This window comes from Thalia democratica, chromosome 1 (assembly GCF_965202585.1).
Source record: "Thalia democratica chromosome 1, ktThaDemo2.hap1.1, whole genome shotgun sequence".
In the NCBI taxonomy this organism is placed as follows: domain Eukaryota; kingdom Metazoa; phylum Chordata; class Thaliacea; order Salpida; family Salpidae; genus Thalia; species Thalia democratica.
In genome coordinates, this window is record NC_139165.1 from 56,825,504 (window position 1) to 56,844,396 (window position 18,893).

The window sequence follows — 18,893 nt, forward strand, 5'->3', positions numbered from 1 at the left end:
GACTGGATAAGCAAGGATGCAATGTACTTCTTTTTCTAATTTTGGCTCCTAATAGTTTTTAAATTCATTTCTTTGATACTGAGGCTAGCTTTTGTAAAGTATGGTATATTAAAATACTTACTTGTATGTACTTATTTTTTAGAAACCAATTAAAGTTCTAAACTGGGTCTTTTGTTAATAAGAAAAACACAAAATTAATTAATTAAGAACAGAAGTTTATTAAAATACAATGTTTCTCCCAATCTGATTAGTCAGTTGGTGGGGTACACGACAGTTCAAATTCCAATAATTCAAATTTTTAATAAAATTTTTAAGTGTCACAACTCAAAAAATAATACATGTTTGAAAAAAATAAAAAAATTTTTGGTCTTATTGATATCTACCAGTAATTTTATTTTTATTTTTTGCAAAATTATTATTTTTTTTTCAGACATTGCTTAGAAAAGTTTAAAAACATAGTATTTATTTGTAATTTTTTTTTTAAATCTCAAAAAATAATTAAATAACAAAAGGGGGGTCAATCACCCTTTTCCTAATTTAGTCTTATTTTATTGAGTTGTAACTAAGCTATGATTTGCTTTTTTGTAGATTTTTAAAGCTCAAAATATTTTGGAGATCAAGCTGGTTGAAGTCGTACAATAGTACTAATCAAGACCCCCAATACCTAATATGACTTCTAAAGGGGATTTTCCTTACTTTAAAAAAATGTCAGGCCAAATTGGTCTCAGTCAGGCTAAATGAATTTTGCGCACAGACCCTGTTTTATTTAAAATTTGAATTGTTGGAATTTGAATAGTCTAAATTTGGATTGTCATGTAACCAGTAGGTAGAGAATAGTCCCTGTTGCAACAGTAGAGAAACATTTAATTATAAATATATTCTGATTGCTGAAATATATAAATAACAAATTTGTGAATTTGCAATAATACATTATATATATTGTTTAAATAAGATTAAAGTTGATTTCAATTTAAGCAGTTTTAAGTAATATCAGATAATACTAGAAATGTACCAGTATTTAGTTTGACTTTTTAAAAGCTATTGTTGTTTGCTTTACCTTTTAACAATTTAGCTAAGTAGTTTATTATTTACTGTTTAAAATCATTAAAGAGTAGAAGAGTAATTTAAATTCAATTATTTGAAAGTAAATTTTGTTAAGTGATTTAAAGTAAACAGGTAGTTTTACATACTTACTTTAAAATTATTTTTTACAGGTTTAATTACAATGGTTTTTTTGTCATCTCTTTTTAAAGTTTTTGAAGTCAAGCATAGAAAACCAACTCTTGGATTTTACTTCAATCTAATTCTTAGCATAGCATTTGTAGTATTTCGGAAGTTTCCACCTGTTTGCAATCATTTTCAAGCTGCTGATGGAATTTGTAAATTTACCTATGTAAATACAAACAATTATTATTTGAAACAATTTTTAATAACTGCATATACTGTATATATAGTGAAATATGGTAATGTAATGCTTGATGCTTTAGAAATAAAGTAAAGCAAGTTATATTTTTAAATAAAAACAATCATTGTATTACAAACATTTCAGATTTAAAGTATTACAATTAAACTGTGTTTAAAACATAAATATTCAAAATTTGTATAAACTCTTGCTTGTATCAAACTTCTATTGTTTTTGAAGACAATTTTGTTGTAAAATATTAAGCTTGAAATGATTGTAAACTAGAGTTTGATTTAATTTTAAATCAATAGTATACCACAGTTGCCACACACTTGGCTACCTCAGGTTTGTTTAAAACTTGAAAAAGTCAGGCCAACTTAAGCTATTTAAAAAGTTTTCAAAGTTGATTAATAAATTTTGTTTTACTTAGACTAAGTTATATTGACTTTAGGCTAGTTGTTTATTAGGGCTAGTTTTTGCTTAAAAAATATAAATCCTGATATGAAAATATGTATTTTTATTTATCACTCCTTACAAAGGCCATAACGGTGGTCAAAACTCTTTTTAGCAAAAATTAAAATTAGCACTTATTTAAAAATTTTAAGTTTATTATAATTCAAACTAATTTGAGGAATAGAATATAAAAAGATAAGTTGACTTTTGCAATATAACCAGTTTTGTGAAAACTTTCTGATAAAAATGTATGACATACTTTCTCAGAATATTTAATAATAATTAAATCAAAGCAATTTACTTTATATTTCAACTAAAATATCTTTCAAAAATACTTACTATTTTTAATTAGGATAAAAAGGATTAAAAAAAACACAAATAAAAAAATTGTATTTTATTCATTTCTGTAAAAATAAATTTTAGAAAAAATTAAAAAGTTTGTTTCTATTAGTTGATCAAAGTTCATTAAATGTTGTACTGAGAAAGTTTTAAATTTTTTTTCAAAAACTTAAGAAGGAGATAGGTTTTTAGTGAAATACTCTATTTTTGTAAAAGTTTTTAATTATTTTTTACGTTAAATACTGTTTAAGACAACCCTTAAAGTGTTAAATAAAGTACTTTTTATTAAAAAAATTAAATTTTTTATAACAGAAAGAAACAGAGATCTTTGTGTTCTTACTAGTGGTAATAACCTTGAAAAACCAACATGCAATTTCATTTGAGCAAGTGGTTTTAAACACTCTAATGTTTACCAAGCTTGCTACATGTGTTATGTTTTATTGGGTTGATTATAGATTTGCTTTTATCTACGGTTTACTTTGTCTATGTAAGTTTTATTATAAATTTAAAAGAAAACAATTAAGTCTTTAAATTCTTGATACCAGTTTTATACAACTAAACAGTTTAAAGTAACTCACATCTTTGCAAACTAAATTATTAGTCTATTCTATTAAAAAAACCTTTTTATCTATCTATTAATTTTAAGGCATATAAAGTTAAAACTTTTCAGGACATAAGGTAATAATTAACATTTGCCTATTAAAAGCTTAAGTATATACTAGAATAAATGTTTAATATAACAAAAAGGTTCAATTAATTTTTGAGATTAACTGAGATTTATAAAATTTTCCAACAAAAGTATGTGAAAAATAACCTTTTTTAAGGTCCATTTTCTAAAAATTTATAAGTTTTACTAAAACTGTATTTTTTCAACGAATTAAAGGAATTATAAAAAATGTTTAGGAAATACTAGATTTATTATTACCAACAATTTTAGCAAACATGTTAAAAAAACTACTAAAAAAATAAATAACCTAAGTAAACTTAAAAAAAGGTTTATCTTTCCTATATTCATAAGACAATAATAATAATTTCTTAAATTGTAATAAAACTAAATATATACATAATTTTTTTTTCTCTCTTTAGATTTTCTATGCGCAGATGCTCACTAAAAACACTGCCTTTTTACATTATATAGTTTCATATTTGCTTGATGAAAGTACTTATTTTTCAATAAATTATATAAATGATATTGAAGTAAGTTATTTCTTAAAAAAAGTATAAAATTTTTACTATGCTTAAATTTGTGATTGCTAATTGAAAAAAGTATACTCAATCTAATTTTAACCTTGTAATTTTAATATATTTTGCCACATTAAAAAAAAAAAAAGTTTAACTTTCAATTGTTTTTAAAATTAAAAGATAAGTTTATACTTTAATTGTATATTTAATGTTTATAAATTATTTAATACAGTCTAAAAAATCACTGATTAAAAGTAATTTTTACTAAATTGAACATGCTATTTTTTAATAGAATACATGCTTTATAACTTTGACATAATAATTCTGCTATAATGTGAATACTTATTAGATAAAAAAAAAAGTTATTTAATGATGCAACTTTCCAGAAAAACCTATCAAGCTACGTCAAAATAATATCTTAGTATTGCATTCAAAATTCAGGCTATACAATATTTGTATATTAATTGTTTTCTGAAAGAAATGGTAGTTATAGCTTTTGAAATATATACATATATACAATACAAGTTTTAAACATACAAATAGTTTATAAAGCTAATAATTAGTTTTTAAATGCAAACAAAACTGTAGTTTTATAAATAAATTTATAGAACTACACAATAAGTTTCATACAGAGAAATATTTATAGCCAATGGATTAAAGTGTTGTAATAATTAGTTTATTATTAAAGAATTATTTTATGTGTTTAAATTTTTTTGATGGTGCTAAATTATTATAGTTTTAATAGCTTATAAAATATTATATCTTAAATAAAAATATTAAATAGATTTTAAAATGTAAATAATGAATTGCAATACCTTAAAGTATTAAATGTAAGTATTATTTCAAACTTGTATATGAAATAAGTGTTGTTAGTTTTGGTTTAAGATGAATTTTTAAGTATAAATATTTATATATACATTATTTGATAACAACTATAAAAATCTTTTACTAAACAAATATATTTCAACAATTTTCATCAGTGTTACAATTGTTACAAAAATTTGTCTTACAATTGTTGTTTGTGTGTTATGGTGTGTTATAATTGTTATTTTTGCTGATACACTATATAGCTTAAAAAATCCATTTCTTAAAAAAAAGTAATTTTATTTCACTAATGAAACTTGCATTTGAAGAAGTTGAATTCAGTTTCAACAATGTGTTATACTGTCTAATTAGTGGTATAGCTATGGGGTCCCCTTTAGGACCTACACTAACCAATATATTTATGGTTCATTTGGAATATAAAATATTACCTTAATTTAATTCAAGTTGTAAGTGCGTAAGATATGTAGACAATTGTTTGATTATTAGTGAAAATGAAGAAGTTAGCTATTTATTATTCAAGAAATTCAATTCCCTACATGTTGCTATCCAGTTCACCAATGAAACTGAAGTAAATAATCAAAATATAATTTTTGGGTTTCTTGATCAAAAGAAAGGATAATAAATTTTTCACGTCTTTATTTTAGACGTCATTTCGTTCACGGGTCAATATCTTAATTTCCAATGTTATTGTAGCAAAAGGAGAAAAATTGGTTTAAAACCTATTCAAAATATAAATTTAAGTGTTTGTTAACAACAGATGTTAAACAAGTTGATAACAAGTGTAATAAGTTTTATTACACTGACATATGTTTTTGTGTGATAGCGGATTAACATACTTCAACTGAGTTCTGTAAAAAAATAAATACTGTAAGGAAAGAATAGAAGCTAAAGTAGGTGTATACATGTGTTCATTAAAATAAAAATAATTGCTTTAAATATTTAGAGGTTAATAATAAATAAAATACTTAATGTTAAATCCGACTGTTATAAAACTATATAATATTTGTAATTATTAAGTCTAAATTAAATAAAGTATACTAAAATACACAATAAAATAACAAAACATATTATTAATCTTATTGTGTATTTTAGTAACTTCTTAATAATTAACTTCTTTGTATCTTATTAACCTCTAAAAATCTATAGCAATTATTTTTATTTTAACGAACACATGTATACACCTACTTTAGCTTCTATTTTTTCCTTACAGCATTTATTTTTTTACAGAGCTCAGTCGAAATGTGTTAATCTGTTATCACACAGAAACATATGTCAATGTAATAAAAGAAAGATACTGTATAATTTGTTTTTACTAAAACCTTATTTCACAGAGCTAAGAAAATATGTTCTCCAGAAGTTTTTGAGATCGAACTTGATGTTATAAAGAAATGCTAATAAAGGACGGATATCCTAATCCTGTAATTGATAGAGTTTTTAAAATTTAAATTAATATATTAAATTGCATAAAGTCTTACGGTCCTAAGAAGTGTCCAGTTCTTTTAATTGTGCCTTATGCAGGTGAAAAATCGACTCTGATTAAAATAAACATAAAAAAGTTAACGGAAAAAGTATATAGTGCTGCTAAACCTAGACTTTGTTTTACATCAAGTTCTGTTTTGAGTCCTATAGGTAAAGACCTCATATCTAACAAACATAAAAGTTGCGTGATTTACACGTTTGAATGTTGTTGTTCAAACAGTTATATTGGTCAAACCTCTAGGTACCTTGAAACCAGAATTAAAGAGTACATACCAAAGTGTGTAAGTGATCATATTAGCAATCAGCCAAAGACAGTTAGTATAGCAACTTCAAATGCATTAAAAAGATCTTCAATGTCAGAACATTTAATTAAAAATCTTATTTGTGGAAAAAGTTACAATGAAATGAAATTTAGAATATTAAGAAGTTATAACAATATTTATGACCTGATCAAAATTAAAGCCATATACATTCATTTAAATAAACCAAAATTATGTAAGCAGAGAGAGTTTGATTATATGTTATTCTTGTTTAGTTAATTAGTGCTCTTATGTTATGTTTAATTAAGTTTATTTAGAATTTTTGTTACTTTTTGTTTTGAATTTTGCTTGATAAAGAAATTTCTGATTCAATTATAAGGAAATATCAGTTTAAAAATTTTCTTTTTTTTGTAACAATTGTAAGACACTGATGAAAATTGTTGAAATATAATTGTGTTTAGTAAAAGACCTTGTTTGTTTTTTTTCAAGTACAATAGCAGACCAATGTTTAATATACATTATTCACAATTTTTAGTTAGACTGTGGTTATTTTACGATGATTTTGTTGAAGCTTCAGAAAACACAACATACTTCAACCACGTTTCCCTTGAGGTTTATATATATTTGCAGTTTTTATTTAGTACATAATTTGAATAGTAAAATATTAAATAAGTATTTTATCTAAATACCTTTTGTTTAAATTAAAAAAAAAAAGAAAAATTCTGTATAATAACATAACATAAAAATAGTTGCAAAAATCAAAAAACTACATATAGTTTTAATAAATTTTCAATATTAATGTTTGAAAATAAAAAAACTTAATTTATACTAAAGGAAGATACATCTATATGTATAATAAAATTTACTATTTAGTTGTTTGTTTAAAATATATATATCAATTCATAAGTTTCAATAATAGTTCTTAAACATTTTTGAAATAAACTAGGAAAATAGGGTAGCTGTCGAATTTGCACGAAGACACATTTGCACAAGGGGATAAAATTGCACATAGATAAAATTCCATAAAGACAATTTTGCACGAAGAGTCACTTTTGCACGAGCAGACAATTTTGCACAGAGACATTTTTGCACGGGTTTAATTTTTAATTTATTTTTTTATTTATTTTATTGTTATTTTTTAATTTAGTTTTTTTTTTTCTTTTTACTATCACTGTTACCCCTAACCCTTACCCTCTGTCGGTAACCCATTTTTTTAATTTTCATAATTTTTACTATCACTGTCACCCCTAATCCTCACCCTCGGTAGGTTTTTTTTTTTCTTTTTTTAAATTAATTTACATTTTTGTACTATCACTGTTACCCCTAACTCTGACCCTCGGTATATAGCTTTTTTCTTATTTTAAATAATTTTTCTTTTATAGAATATATTTTGTTATTTATTTTTATTTTTACTATCACTGTTACCCCAAACCCTTACCCTTGGTCAGTAATTTATTTCTCCTTTTGGTTTTTATTAATTTATCTTGTAGTTTTTTTTTCTGTTGTTTTTTTATTTTTACTTTTTTCAATTATTTGTTTTTATTTGTAACACAGTGCAAAAATATAACTTGTGCAAAATTGTCTTCGTGCAAAAATATCTTTGTGCACTTGTGAATTTTCGTTTTGTGCAATTTAGACCCATTCCCAGGAGAAATAATATGTCTGAAATAATGTAACCTAGGTTTTGTTGTTAAATTAGTCAGATGCTAAATACATTCCTTTAAATCTAGTCAATTTGCTAAAATGGACTGTTATTAGTTTTATATATTAAGTTATATATATATTGGATGGTCTATATTTAGTTTTAATAAGATTTACTTAGAAATTTTTCAGCTTTTATTTGATTATGAAAAAGTTTTACGGATGAAACGATTATGCATAAAAAGTAAAAATATATATGTTTAATTAATTTATTATTTATACTAAATTTTACTTGGTACTCAAATTAAAGGAACAATTGAAAGAAAAGCCTTATGAAACACTTGTTGTTTTGTTCTACACAACTTGGTCCCCTAAATGCCAAGCAGTTTTTCCAGTTTTCGCTCAATTATCAGAAAATTATTCAGCAGTTAATCTTAGATTCGGAAAAGTTGACATTGGAAAGTATCCGGAAGCTGGCATAAAGTAATTTTTATATAGTTCTAAAACGGCTTCAAATTAAAAGTTAAACAAAAAAGTAGTATTGTATTTATTTTAGTTAAGTAACTTAGAATTAATTTTAACAACTTGTTTTTACTTTTGAATTTTAGTTTATAGAACTTAAAATGCGCAGACATGGAGTTAATCCGAAATCTACTTCCGCCCAACTTCCAACTGTTATAGTTTACGAGAATGGAAAAGCTGATAACTGGAGACCTTGCATTGGAAACGACAAAAAATTGAAAAAATATGTTTTTTCTGAGGTAATTTATACCACAGTTTCTGAAAGCAATTACAGCAACAAATATAAATGTTATAAAAATTTACAAATATAAAATCAGTGCTTTATTAAGTTTTTCCAAGGTATATTTAATCATTAAGTAAAAAACATTTTTTTTAAATTTTAGAAATTAATCAAAAGATAACAAATTGATATATTAGTGTGCTCATACACAAGTTTTATAGATTTATAATAGTATTAAATAACATAAACAAATTTTATAATTATAAAACTCAAGTCAGTTTATTTTTTCTAATTGTTATATATATTTGGTAAAACTTTTAAAGTGTGTTATTTGATAAAAATTGTTGTTATTTAGTAATTAGTTTTAAATTATTGAAGTTCATTTTAGGATTGCCAAAAAACCTGGAATAACCTGAAATTTGACAAATTAGTCTAAAAACTCCGGAAAACCTGGAGTTTGAGAAATTTAAAAAAAAAATCTTGAAAAACCTAGAATTTTTAACTATTTTAACATGTTCAGTAGTAAAATTTCAATTTGACACAAAAAATCTATCATATAGATAAATTTTATTTTGCCATCATTAATAATTTTTTTATTAAAAAACACATTTAAAGTAGCATTACGAATCTTTTCAATGTTTTTATACTATTTAACACAGTTTCTTACCTTCAGGGCTGTCACAAGGTCAGGAAAAACTAAAAAATGAATGACAAAAGTCAGAAAAATTTTTTTTTCTGAAAAAAAGTCAGGAAATTTGACCAAATCTGAAAAACGTCAGGTTTTGTCAGTTCAAATTTACAAAATTCCTTATTTTCAAAGCCTTGTAATGGTAAAAAATTTATTAAAGTCAAACTAAAATTGCAAAATATTCCAAAAATATTTACAAAATTGCTTAAATTCCAATGCCTTCATTTGATAAAAGTTAATATTATATCTTTTATAAAACTGCAAAATTTTTCTATAAACATATTGAACAACTACCCTACATGAACAAGCAGTTTTTGTATGCATTTTAGTATTGATGATCTGTGGCAAGAACACTTCCCTAGTCTAACAGTGATATACACACAAAAGTTTATCTTGCAAAATTTTAGAATCAAAGTGTTTTTTGTAAATGTAAAGTTATTTATAATTAAGCACTAAGTTTAGTTTTTTATATCATAAGTTTATGGGCATTATTTACCTCTTTATAATTTTTAAAAAGTTGTTTAAATTTGAAAAAAAAGTAAAAAGCAGATTATGTTATTAACTTGTAATGAATGTAATGAAAGTTAGTTGAATGATTTTTTCAAACAAAGCTGTTGATTTAACCTGTATAGAGATAAGATTGAAAGCTTTATATAGTTTAAGTATTAGATTATGTATTTTAGAATAAGTTTAAATTAAGAGTTTGATTTAGTAACGTCAGGAAAGTTTTCTCAGCTTGATCTGTGGCAACCATGTTTACAACCTAAAAAACGTGTGTTAAAAACTAGGTAGGTTAATAATCTATTTCAAAATACGTTAATTCATAGTATATTAAACGTTTGTTAAATATACTATGAATTAACGTATTTTGAAATCGATTATTAACCTACTTAAAATGTTTAAATATAAATACCAAATACATAAATTTAAGAAATCTTATAATTAAAAACATATCAGGAAAATATTGTCAGAGATTTTCAGTTGGATCGGTTACGACGGGAGTCAAAAGAAAAAATTAAATCTACCAAACTTAAAAAAGACGACTAACGTTTCAACAGTAGATTTTAAAAATTACATCAAAATTGTGTCAATATAGCTTATTTACATACCTCATTGAGAACCATCTAGTTAAAAACTCTTAGTTTCGTTACATTGTATTTTTTAAAAGCTTTATATATTTAGTCCATTAAAAATAATTTATTATGATGATAAAAGTTTTTAGACTACTGTTAAAAAACATGTTAACTGCTTTTAAATTAACGTACTAATCCTATTAATCTAAAAAGATGAAAAAAATCTATTTGATAGACAATTATTTAAATTTTTCTTTTTTAACGTTAATTGTTTTAAAAATTCATTTAATTTATACACACACATTTTAAAACACACTAAAAACATTATTGTTGTGCAACTTCTAACTCGCGTTTTAATAATGTTTAGATTTCTGTTTTTCTCTCTGTATTTAAATCTTTTCACCATATATTCTTAAGATATTAATGTAATATTTTTAGTATGAAAATAAAGTATTTTTATAATTGGATAGTATGATTTATTTAAGTTAATAGTTAATAAAATTCGAGTAAACTACTTTAACTTTTGAATATTTGAAAATATGATAAAATAAAGTTTGAAATATCTAGTTTTGATTTTAAAATGTGATAAAATTTGTATACAAGAAAGTTGCTTTAGCTGTTTCAATGCAAATGTACATATATTTATATATATATAGTTTATTAAAAAAATAAGATTTAAAAAATACTGGTACACGTGTTTCATAAGACTAGACGCCTTATTCTTACTTATTGTATAAAAAATAATCGAGTTACCTAATTTTTTGTAAAATAGATTAAATATAACTTTATTCTTGTTATAATTGACAATATGAATATTTTGCCTATAAAACTTTTATTTAATAGCTTTTATACATACATTTATTACAAATCAATACAAAGTTGATAACCAAGTACAAATAGAATTAGTAATTGACTTGTATTAATAATAGAAAAACAAATTCAATGATATGTAAATAAATAACTTTGAAAAAAAAATTCCAATTAAAACAATTTAGTTAAAAATCGAATTTTTAATATTTTTTTTATAGCAGACGTGAATAACTTTTTTACAACTAGATGAAAAATAGGTAAATGTAAAGCTACGGTTTTTATGATGTTGTAAAATTAAAAAAATGTGCAAACTTGTTATCAACTTAATATTTAAAAACAATATGTAATTTGGTCAAAAGTTTTCTAGTTAAAAATGATACCCTTTGATTTATAGATTCAGCTAAAGAAAGATTGATAATGCATGCAAACACGAATAAAAACTTTTACTGATTATTTTTCAAAAAAAAAAAAAAAGTCGTATCGAAGAAGTAGTAAATATACTTATAAAAGAAATCAGCTTATTAAATAAAAAATTAGTAGTAGTCAATCATAACAAAATTTAGTAATTGCTACAACCTAAGCTAGATCGAAGTTGTTAGAACCTAATTAATTTATACAATGATTACTATCCATAGGTATCAAGTAGATATCAATATACTTCGAAACATATTAAAAAGAAATCTCTATTCAACTATTCTTTTAATAAGAATCTTTAAATTTATTTTGAAACCTTTCGAGATGGCCTTGGTCTTAAAGTCATTTTGAATTTTACTCGATAAGAATGCAAGAGCATGGATCTTATTTTATGACATTTAATTTTAGTCGGTTTACACTAAGCCAGTCTGAACGATTTTGATTTCCAAACTAAGTCTTGTAAACATGTGTTTTTTTCTAAAATTGTATATAATAATGTAACGTTCGTAACGTTTAGAACCCTTATAACAGTAACGTTTCGCAATACATTAATATGTGTTATAAATAATAATATACCTTAAGACTGAAACTTGTGGCACTCCAACATCAATGTTTCCACAGGTTGAAACATTTTGTTGAAAATTCTGTTTGTTCTTTTAGTTTGATAATTTGCAAACAATTTTTTTGTCATAGTATTCTAATTTGTTAAGCTTATAATTCTAACTTGTTTACATGTAGTGAAAATGTGAGTTCTATTTTACAAACTCAAAAAAATGAGATAGATACTTAATTACTTGCGGAAACAAAATAATTCATTTAAAAAAAGACTGTAGTAAAAATAATGTCTTTTATATATAAAGTAGCCATCTTTTAAGTTCGTGAACAGAAATAATTCATTAAAGAAAAACAAAAACCTTAGTGCAGGAATAGAGAAACATCCTATGCTTTCTGTATAAAACAGCATTAACTTTTTGAAATCTTGCAATTGTAAAGAGATGTTGTCAAGAATAGTTGTTTATTTCTGTTTCCGTAGAATACTTTTATACAGCTGCAACTTATTTAGATCGTGTTGTATAGTAGGGTGCTTATAAAATCGGTTATCTTTGAGTTTTTAGCAAGATTTTTTTTACATTTGGCAAATATCAGAATAACACCTTGTGAAAAACTTTAGCTGACTTAAAAAATCCAACATAGAGGTTATTTTCGATTTTATGAAAACAACCCCAATACAAACTGTATAGGACCAAAAAAACTTGACCTTTGAGTTTTTGGCTGATTTTTTTTTACATGTGAAAAATCATCACATTAACTCATTATGCGCAGTTTAAGACGATTTAAAGAAAGTTTTTTGGTAGCACTTCTAGATTTTTTGAAAAGAATCCGGAATTTAAAGAAAACTTAAAAAAGTGATAAAATCACATAAAATCCACCAAATTTTATTAGTTCGTTTTAAATTATGCATAATGTGTTTGTGTGATAATTGGTCACATGTAAAAATAATTCAGCTAAAAATTCTAAGGTCGAGCTTTTTAGGTCCCTTACAGTTTAGACTAGGGTTGTTTTCAGAAAGTCGAAAGGAGCCTATATATTAGATTTTTAATATCAGCTAAAATTTTTCACTCGGTGTTTTTGTGGTATTTGCTAAGTGTAAAAAAAAATTCTAGGTGAAAACTCAAAGGTCACCGATTTTATAAGCACCCTACTGTAAAATGTTTTAACGCTGTTTTTTATGTAATTTAGTATATAGTGGTAGATTCAAAATTTTACGTAGATTAGTCTAGTCTGGAAAACAATTTTTTTTTGTTTTCCTTAACTAGATTTAAACGATTGTGTAAAAATAAATCTTTCAAATTTTTTTTGAAAAAGTATAACCTATAGATGTTGGTTTACTTCATTTGTTGCGACTATTAGTCATAATTAAATACTAACTTATTTAATATAACCTTAAAGTTATTAGATACTATTTTAGTCTACTTTGTACAAAGTATACAGATAGTATGAGTTATGAATTTATTGTAGAAAAGAACTACAAAACACTATTATAAAATGTACTATTTCGAAAATGTAAGTAACTTTTTAAAACAGCTTGGAATAAATAACACTTAAAAGTAATTAAAGTTTAAGTAAAAAATAGTTTAAACCTTTATTTAATGTGAACTATAAAATATATAAAGAAGTTCATAACAATTAGGTATAGTTTAAACTAAAACTCTTATATTTACATCATAAGTATGTAATTAAATTACAACAAAGTTCTAAATAGGTCTAATTATAACTTAAGAAAAATCTCAATACAAACTCTATATCATAATAACACTAGTCTTTGTTTTTGTTATGTTTTTAGTGCTGTTACATCAGTATTTATACGCTTCATTGATTGGGCCATTTTGTAAAACTCAACATTCAAAATCAAACCAATCAACATTTAAACAATAAAATAGCATACAAAATATGAATTTTAATAAACTTCCTCTTCTTCCCCTTTTCGGAAGAGAATCTTACTACCTTCTGCTTCCCTCTTGCTGGCAGAATTCAAATATTTTGTTTCTCCTAAATATAATTAGTAAATAGTAGAACAAAACGAGAAGAATGCAAAGCATATATAAATTTAAACTAGTCAAAAAACTAATTAAAAAAGAAATTTAAGTAGATTACCAATAGGGTGATACAACAATTTTAATATTAGGTTCTCTAACTTTCAATAAATTATTTTTTACCACTTATCAGAAAAATGTAAATAAAAACATCGGAATATTGAACTTGAAAAAAATCTTTGACAAAATGGTATAAAGTTGGTGTCAAGATTAAAAATTTGCATAAGACTAAAATTAAACATGGTTAGTCACAAAGAAACATCACTCAACTGTCATGCCTAACCTAGCTCTATAATACCAATATTCCATATAGGCCTTTTAAAAACTTTTTTTGTTAGTTCCTTAATCTTTAGTTTAATACTATCAACATTTTGTTTAAATTTTAGACTTTCTTTTCAACTCATCTTTTTTAAATATAGTTTTATAATTTCTCATTGAGGTTCTACCAATTATATTTTATTTCTAATAGGTTTGTAACCTGTAAAACCATTTTTTGTTATCTTGTTTGAAGAATCGATATGGCTCTTTTCTTTTGCAAATTGTCTAAAATTAGTTGTTTTAACTTGATGCTTTGGTTAGTGGTTGTGTCTTATATTATAGTTATTTTGCTTGTCTCTTTGCTGTTGATGTTTTCCTAGTTTACAATAAAAAGTGACCAAATAAATGTTTTATTGACGCCTCTGCTGTCTGAAAAACCTCTGGTTACATCTTAGGCACCTGTGTGGGGAATATTTGGAACCTTCAACTGGTTTTCCGTTAGGACCTGTTACTTTTGCAGCCTTTGGCATACTTTTCATACTCTTAACAACAAAAAACTGAACCACCTTACTTTTCGCAAGTGACCTTAGTAACTTGTTAGGGTTTAGTAGTTTAAGTCAGATGAAGAAGTATATCATTGTTCTTATTATCACGATGAATATAACCGTAACCCTTTCGAACATTAAGCCACACCACTCAGCCAGTTATTCCAGATTCTAAAGTTTTCCTGGAAACAAAAATTTTTGTTTTGCGTTTTGTGACTTTCTGGTTGTACTAACAGAAGGAGTTTTAGTAATTGCAAATTAACAGTGCTTTACTATTTTCTCATTATCCACATATACAGAAGTATTTTAGTTTTGGCCCTGACAATAATCTAATTGATGATTATTATTTTTAATAATGTAATTGTACTAATGGTTTTGACTTATATTTTTTGGTTGTTAAAAAAGTAGTTTGATTTAGAAAGGATTTTATTAAATCTGACATCAATATAGCTTGTTTTGTTTGCTGCTTTTCTTGCGAGCTTTAGATCTACATCACAAAAATCTAAATGCAGCGGCATTTAAATATACTAATATTTTAACTAAGAATTTCCCTTATTTCCCCCTTCAAATGGTCAGAAGAAACGAGTTAGTTACTTATGTTCCTATGTGGCCAGACTGAAACGAGAACCTGGTACCTTCCTTGTAGGTCAAATATTTCATTTTCTATATCTATATTCTCTTGGGTTACCATCAACATCTATCCTTAGAATTGATTTAAGTTTAAAATTCTGTTATTGACTATGAACCCTCTATTACCATCTCTTGGTATGTGGGAATTAGCTTTGTTTAAAACTCCTGATTAAGACCTGAAGTTTTTATTTTTTATTTGCTTCCTACCATAATAAGATATTTATCCAACATGTTACGTAGAATCCTGCTGCATATTAATTTCATAAATTGAATTATCTAACAAATCTAATTCAATCTGCTTAACTTTTTGTTAAAAGTTGCCACTATTTTCTTTTATTACAGCAAGTTATATAGCTTTTCTTCAGTTTTGTGCTCTGAATCTATTAAGGGTATGGTACTTTGATGTTAGAAAATATTTTTTTTAGAAATATGTTAGTTATACTGATCTCTATGGCATTTAAATTATAAGTATACCCTATGTCATTTTGACTAAAACTCACCCTAAATTTTTTTTGTCTAAATTTAAACCCTCCAATTTTTTAGAATTATTTCTTATGTCTTGTTGACTATAATTGTTTTAAGTGTTGTGTGGGGTATTGTTAATAATGGTGTATTTTGGATTGCCATTAAAGTTAACGTGCAGTTTAATATCTTTATGAATGGTATATAGCTATTATCATTAGAAATGGTATGTGACTTATTTTTATCTATATAAATTTTATTTGGCTGCTTGTTGAAATGCAATGAAATCAACATTTCAACTTATAAAACATGTGTGAATAAATATGGAATATTTTGTAACAATAAAAACACTCGATAAGCTTTCTTAAAACAATTTTCCCAATTCCAAAAAAAAGCTTTGTTTATTCAAAGAACTTAATTTCATTCCTATGCGTATACATAGGCGTTTGTCTTTCAAATATGCATTAGTTAAAATGTGCTGCAAGCCGTGTGTCGCTAAGTTGCGATAAAATAACGTTCGCATCAACAAGTTGAGCTGAAGCCTATGAAGTATAATTTACATTGAAGCAAGTATACGACGTTGTCTAGTGAAGAATAAAATATAGTTTGTCAAGATTTCAAATACTTTGCATGAATTGTATTATAGTAGACACTTTGTTTATTAACTATTACAGTTTTTTTCTTAAATTTTGATATTAATTATTTTATAATAAACATTTATTCAAAGTTTGTTTTATTCATAATTTAGGAACAAGTTACTTTAAATAAGACTAATATAACATTTGTAAATTTAGTACTATAAGCTACTTTTAAGTAAAGCAGTCAGTTTAGCGAAAAACTTTGAAACCACATATTTAAGACCATAAACATACATAGTATCAAAAATATATCTTTGCAGTTATAGTAATACTGGTTGTTATTGCTTTGAGGACGCCAATTATAACTAATAGATACTGGTATACTTAATTTGTTGGGACCACTAGTCATAATTAAATACTACCCTATTTGAATATAAACTTAAAGTTATAAGATGCTATTTTAGTCTACTTTATACAAGTCATACAGACAGTTTGAGTAATGAATCTATTGTAGAAAAGAATCACAGAACACTATTATAAAATACTCTGTTTCGAAAAAATAAGTTACTTTTAAAAATAGCTTAAAACTTAATGTAATGTGAACTATGAAACACATAAAAAAGTATATAATAATTAACATTGTTTAAAAAAATAAAAAAAATATTTACAACATAAATATGCAATTAGAAGTACACCACAGTTCTAAAATAGGTCTAATTATAACTTAAGCAGGGTTGCCACGGATCAGGCTGAGAAAAATTTCCTGATATTTTACTAAAACTTTCCTGACTTTTCTAAATCAAACTCTTAATTTAAACTTATTCTGAAACACATAATCTGATACTTGAAACTGTATAAAGCTTTCAATCTTATCTCTATACAGGTTAAAACAACAGTTTTGTTTGCTGAAATCAATCATCTAACTTCCATTACAAGTTAATAACATAATCTGTTTTTTACTTTTTTTTTTCAAGTTTAAATAACTTTGAAAAAATTATAAAGAGGTAAATAATGCACATAAACTTATTATATAAAAAACTAAACTTAGTGCTTAATTATAAATAACTTTACATTTACAAAAAACACTTCGATTCTAAAATTTTGCAAGATAAACTTTTGTGTGTATATCACTGTTAGACTAGGGAAGTATTCTTGCCACAGATCATCAATACTAAAATGCATACAAAAACTGCTTGTTCATGTAGGGTAGTTGTTCAATATGTTAATAGAAAATTTTTGCAGTTTTATTAAGGATATATTATTAACTTTTATCAAATGAAGGCATTGGAATTTAAGTAATTTTGTAAACTTCTAGGAAAATTTTGTAACTTTTGTCTGACTTTCAATGATTTTAATAAGTTATTTAGCATTTGAAGGCTTTGAAAATAAGGAATTTTGTAAATTGAACTGACTAAGTCTGACGTTTTTTCAAATTTGGTCGAATTTTCTTCAAAAACACATATTTTTTCCTGACTTTTGTCATTCATTTTAGTTTTTCCTCACCTTGTGGCAGCCCTGCTTAAGCAAGATATAAATAAAAATTCTACAATACAATAACACTAGTCTCTGTTTTAAGTGAAGTTACATCTGTATTTATACGATTCAATGATTGGGCCATTAAATCAATCGATCGTTTAAACAAATGAATATTATATGAATTTCATTGGAAAGATGCTTTCCAAACTAAAAAAAACAAGATTAAAAATTTAAATTGTTACTGTGGAAGTGATTACGTGAAAGACTTTAAGGTTCCGTTCTCAAACTATTACTTACGGGTTAATCAGCATGTGACAAAAAAAAAAACATAAGTGGATTAATTTTATGCAGTTTTCCAAAACTTAAACGACAACCACAAGTTCGCATATAACTTTAAAGCTAAAAACTTTTTTATTTAAACGCGAGCTGAAAATTATTTTGTTATATATTTTGTAAGCTTTATTTAAACAACCCTGTTTAAGTAAAACCAAGTTTAGGTAAACAGAAAAAGTTATTTACTGTATTTGATCTCTTTATATTTCTATAAGGTTACTTTTTATTACAACTATTTGCTTACATTATTTAAAATGTTCGTTTTTTATTACTGTTATATTTGTAGTAAAGAGTTCTTTCAGTTTGCAATAACGAGTTATTTCTTGGTGGTTTAACACATCCATTATATTTGTATATATTTTCATTTAGTCCTTTGTCTTTGATTTGATATTTTTTATTTTATTTCATTTAGTTTTTGCCAGTTTAAGAGATACTAATAAGATTTACTATTTGAAAAACTTTTCAAAGACAGTTATTTTAAAACAAAGTTTACTTTAAAACTGGATTTATAGTTACGTCATAATATCCTTTTTTTTTAACGTTTATATGCAAGAAAATTTTGAATTAATCAGTTCTAATTGCCTACTGAAGAAGAATTTGAAAGTACTTTAGGCAATATAACGAATACTAATAAATTTGTAGATTTTTTTGTTAAATAAAAAAACTTTTTTATTTAAAACGTTTTTTATTACTGTAATTTTTATTATTG

The 18,893-nt window shown here is 24.7% G+C and overlaps 1 protein-coding gene across 1 annotated transcript; it reads left to right on the forward strand.

The window, feature by feature from the left end:
• The first annotated feature begins 1,267 nt into the window (after positions 1-1,267).
• LOC145831437 (thioredoxin-related transmembrane protein 2 homolog) lies at positions 1,268-10,481 on the forward strand. Its single transcript, XM_082938698.1, has 6 exons — positions 1,268-1,393; positions 2,507-2,681; positions 6,476-6,552; positions 7,892-8,064; positions 8,213-8,342; positions 9,969-10,481. The coding sequence occupies exons 2-6, from the start codon at positions 2,600-2,602 to the stop codon at positions 10,056-10,058; spliced, it is 552 nt and encodes a 183-aa protein (XP_082794824.1). The 5' UTR covers positions 1,268-1,393; positions 2,507-2,599; the 3' UTR covers positions 10,059-10,481.
• Positions 10,482-18,893: the final 8,412 nt, after the last annotated feature.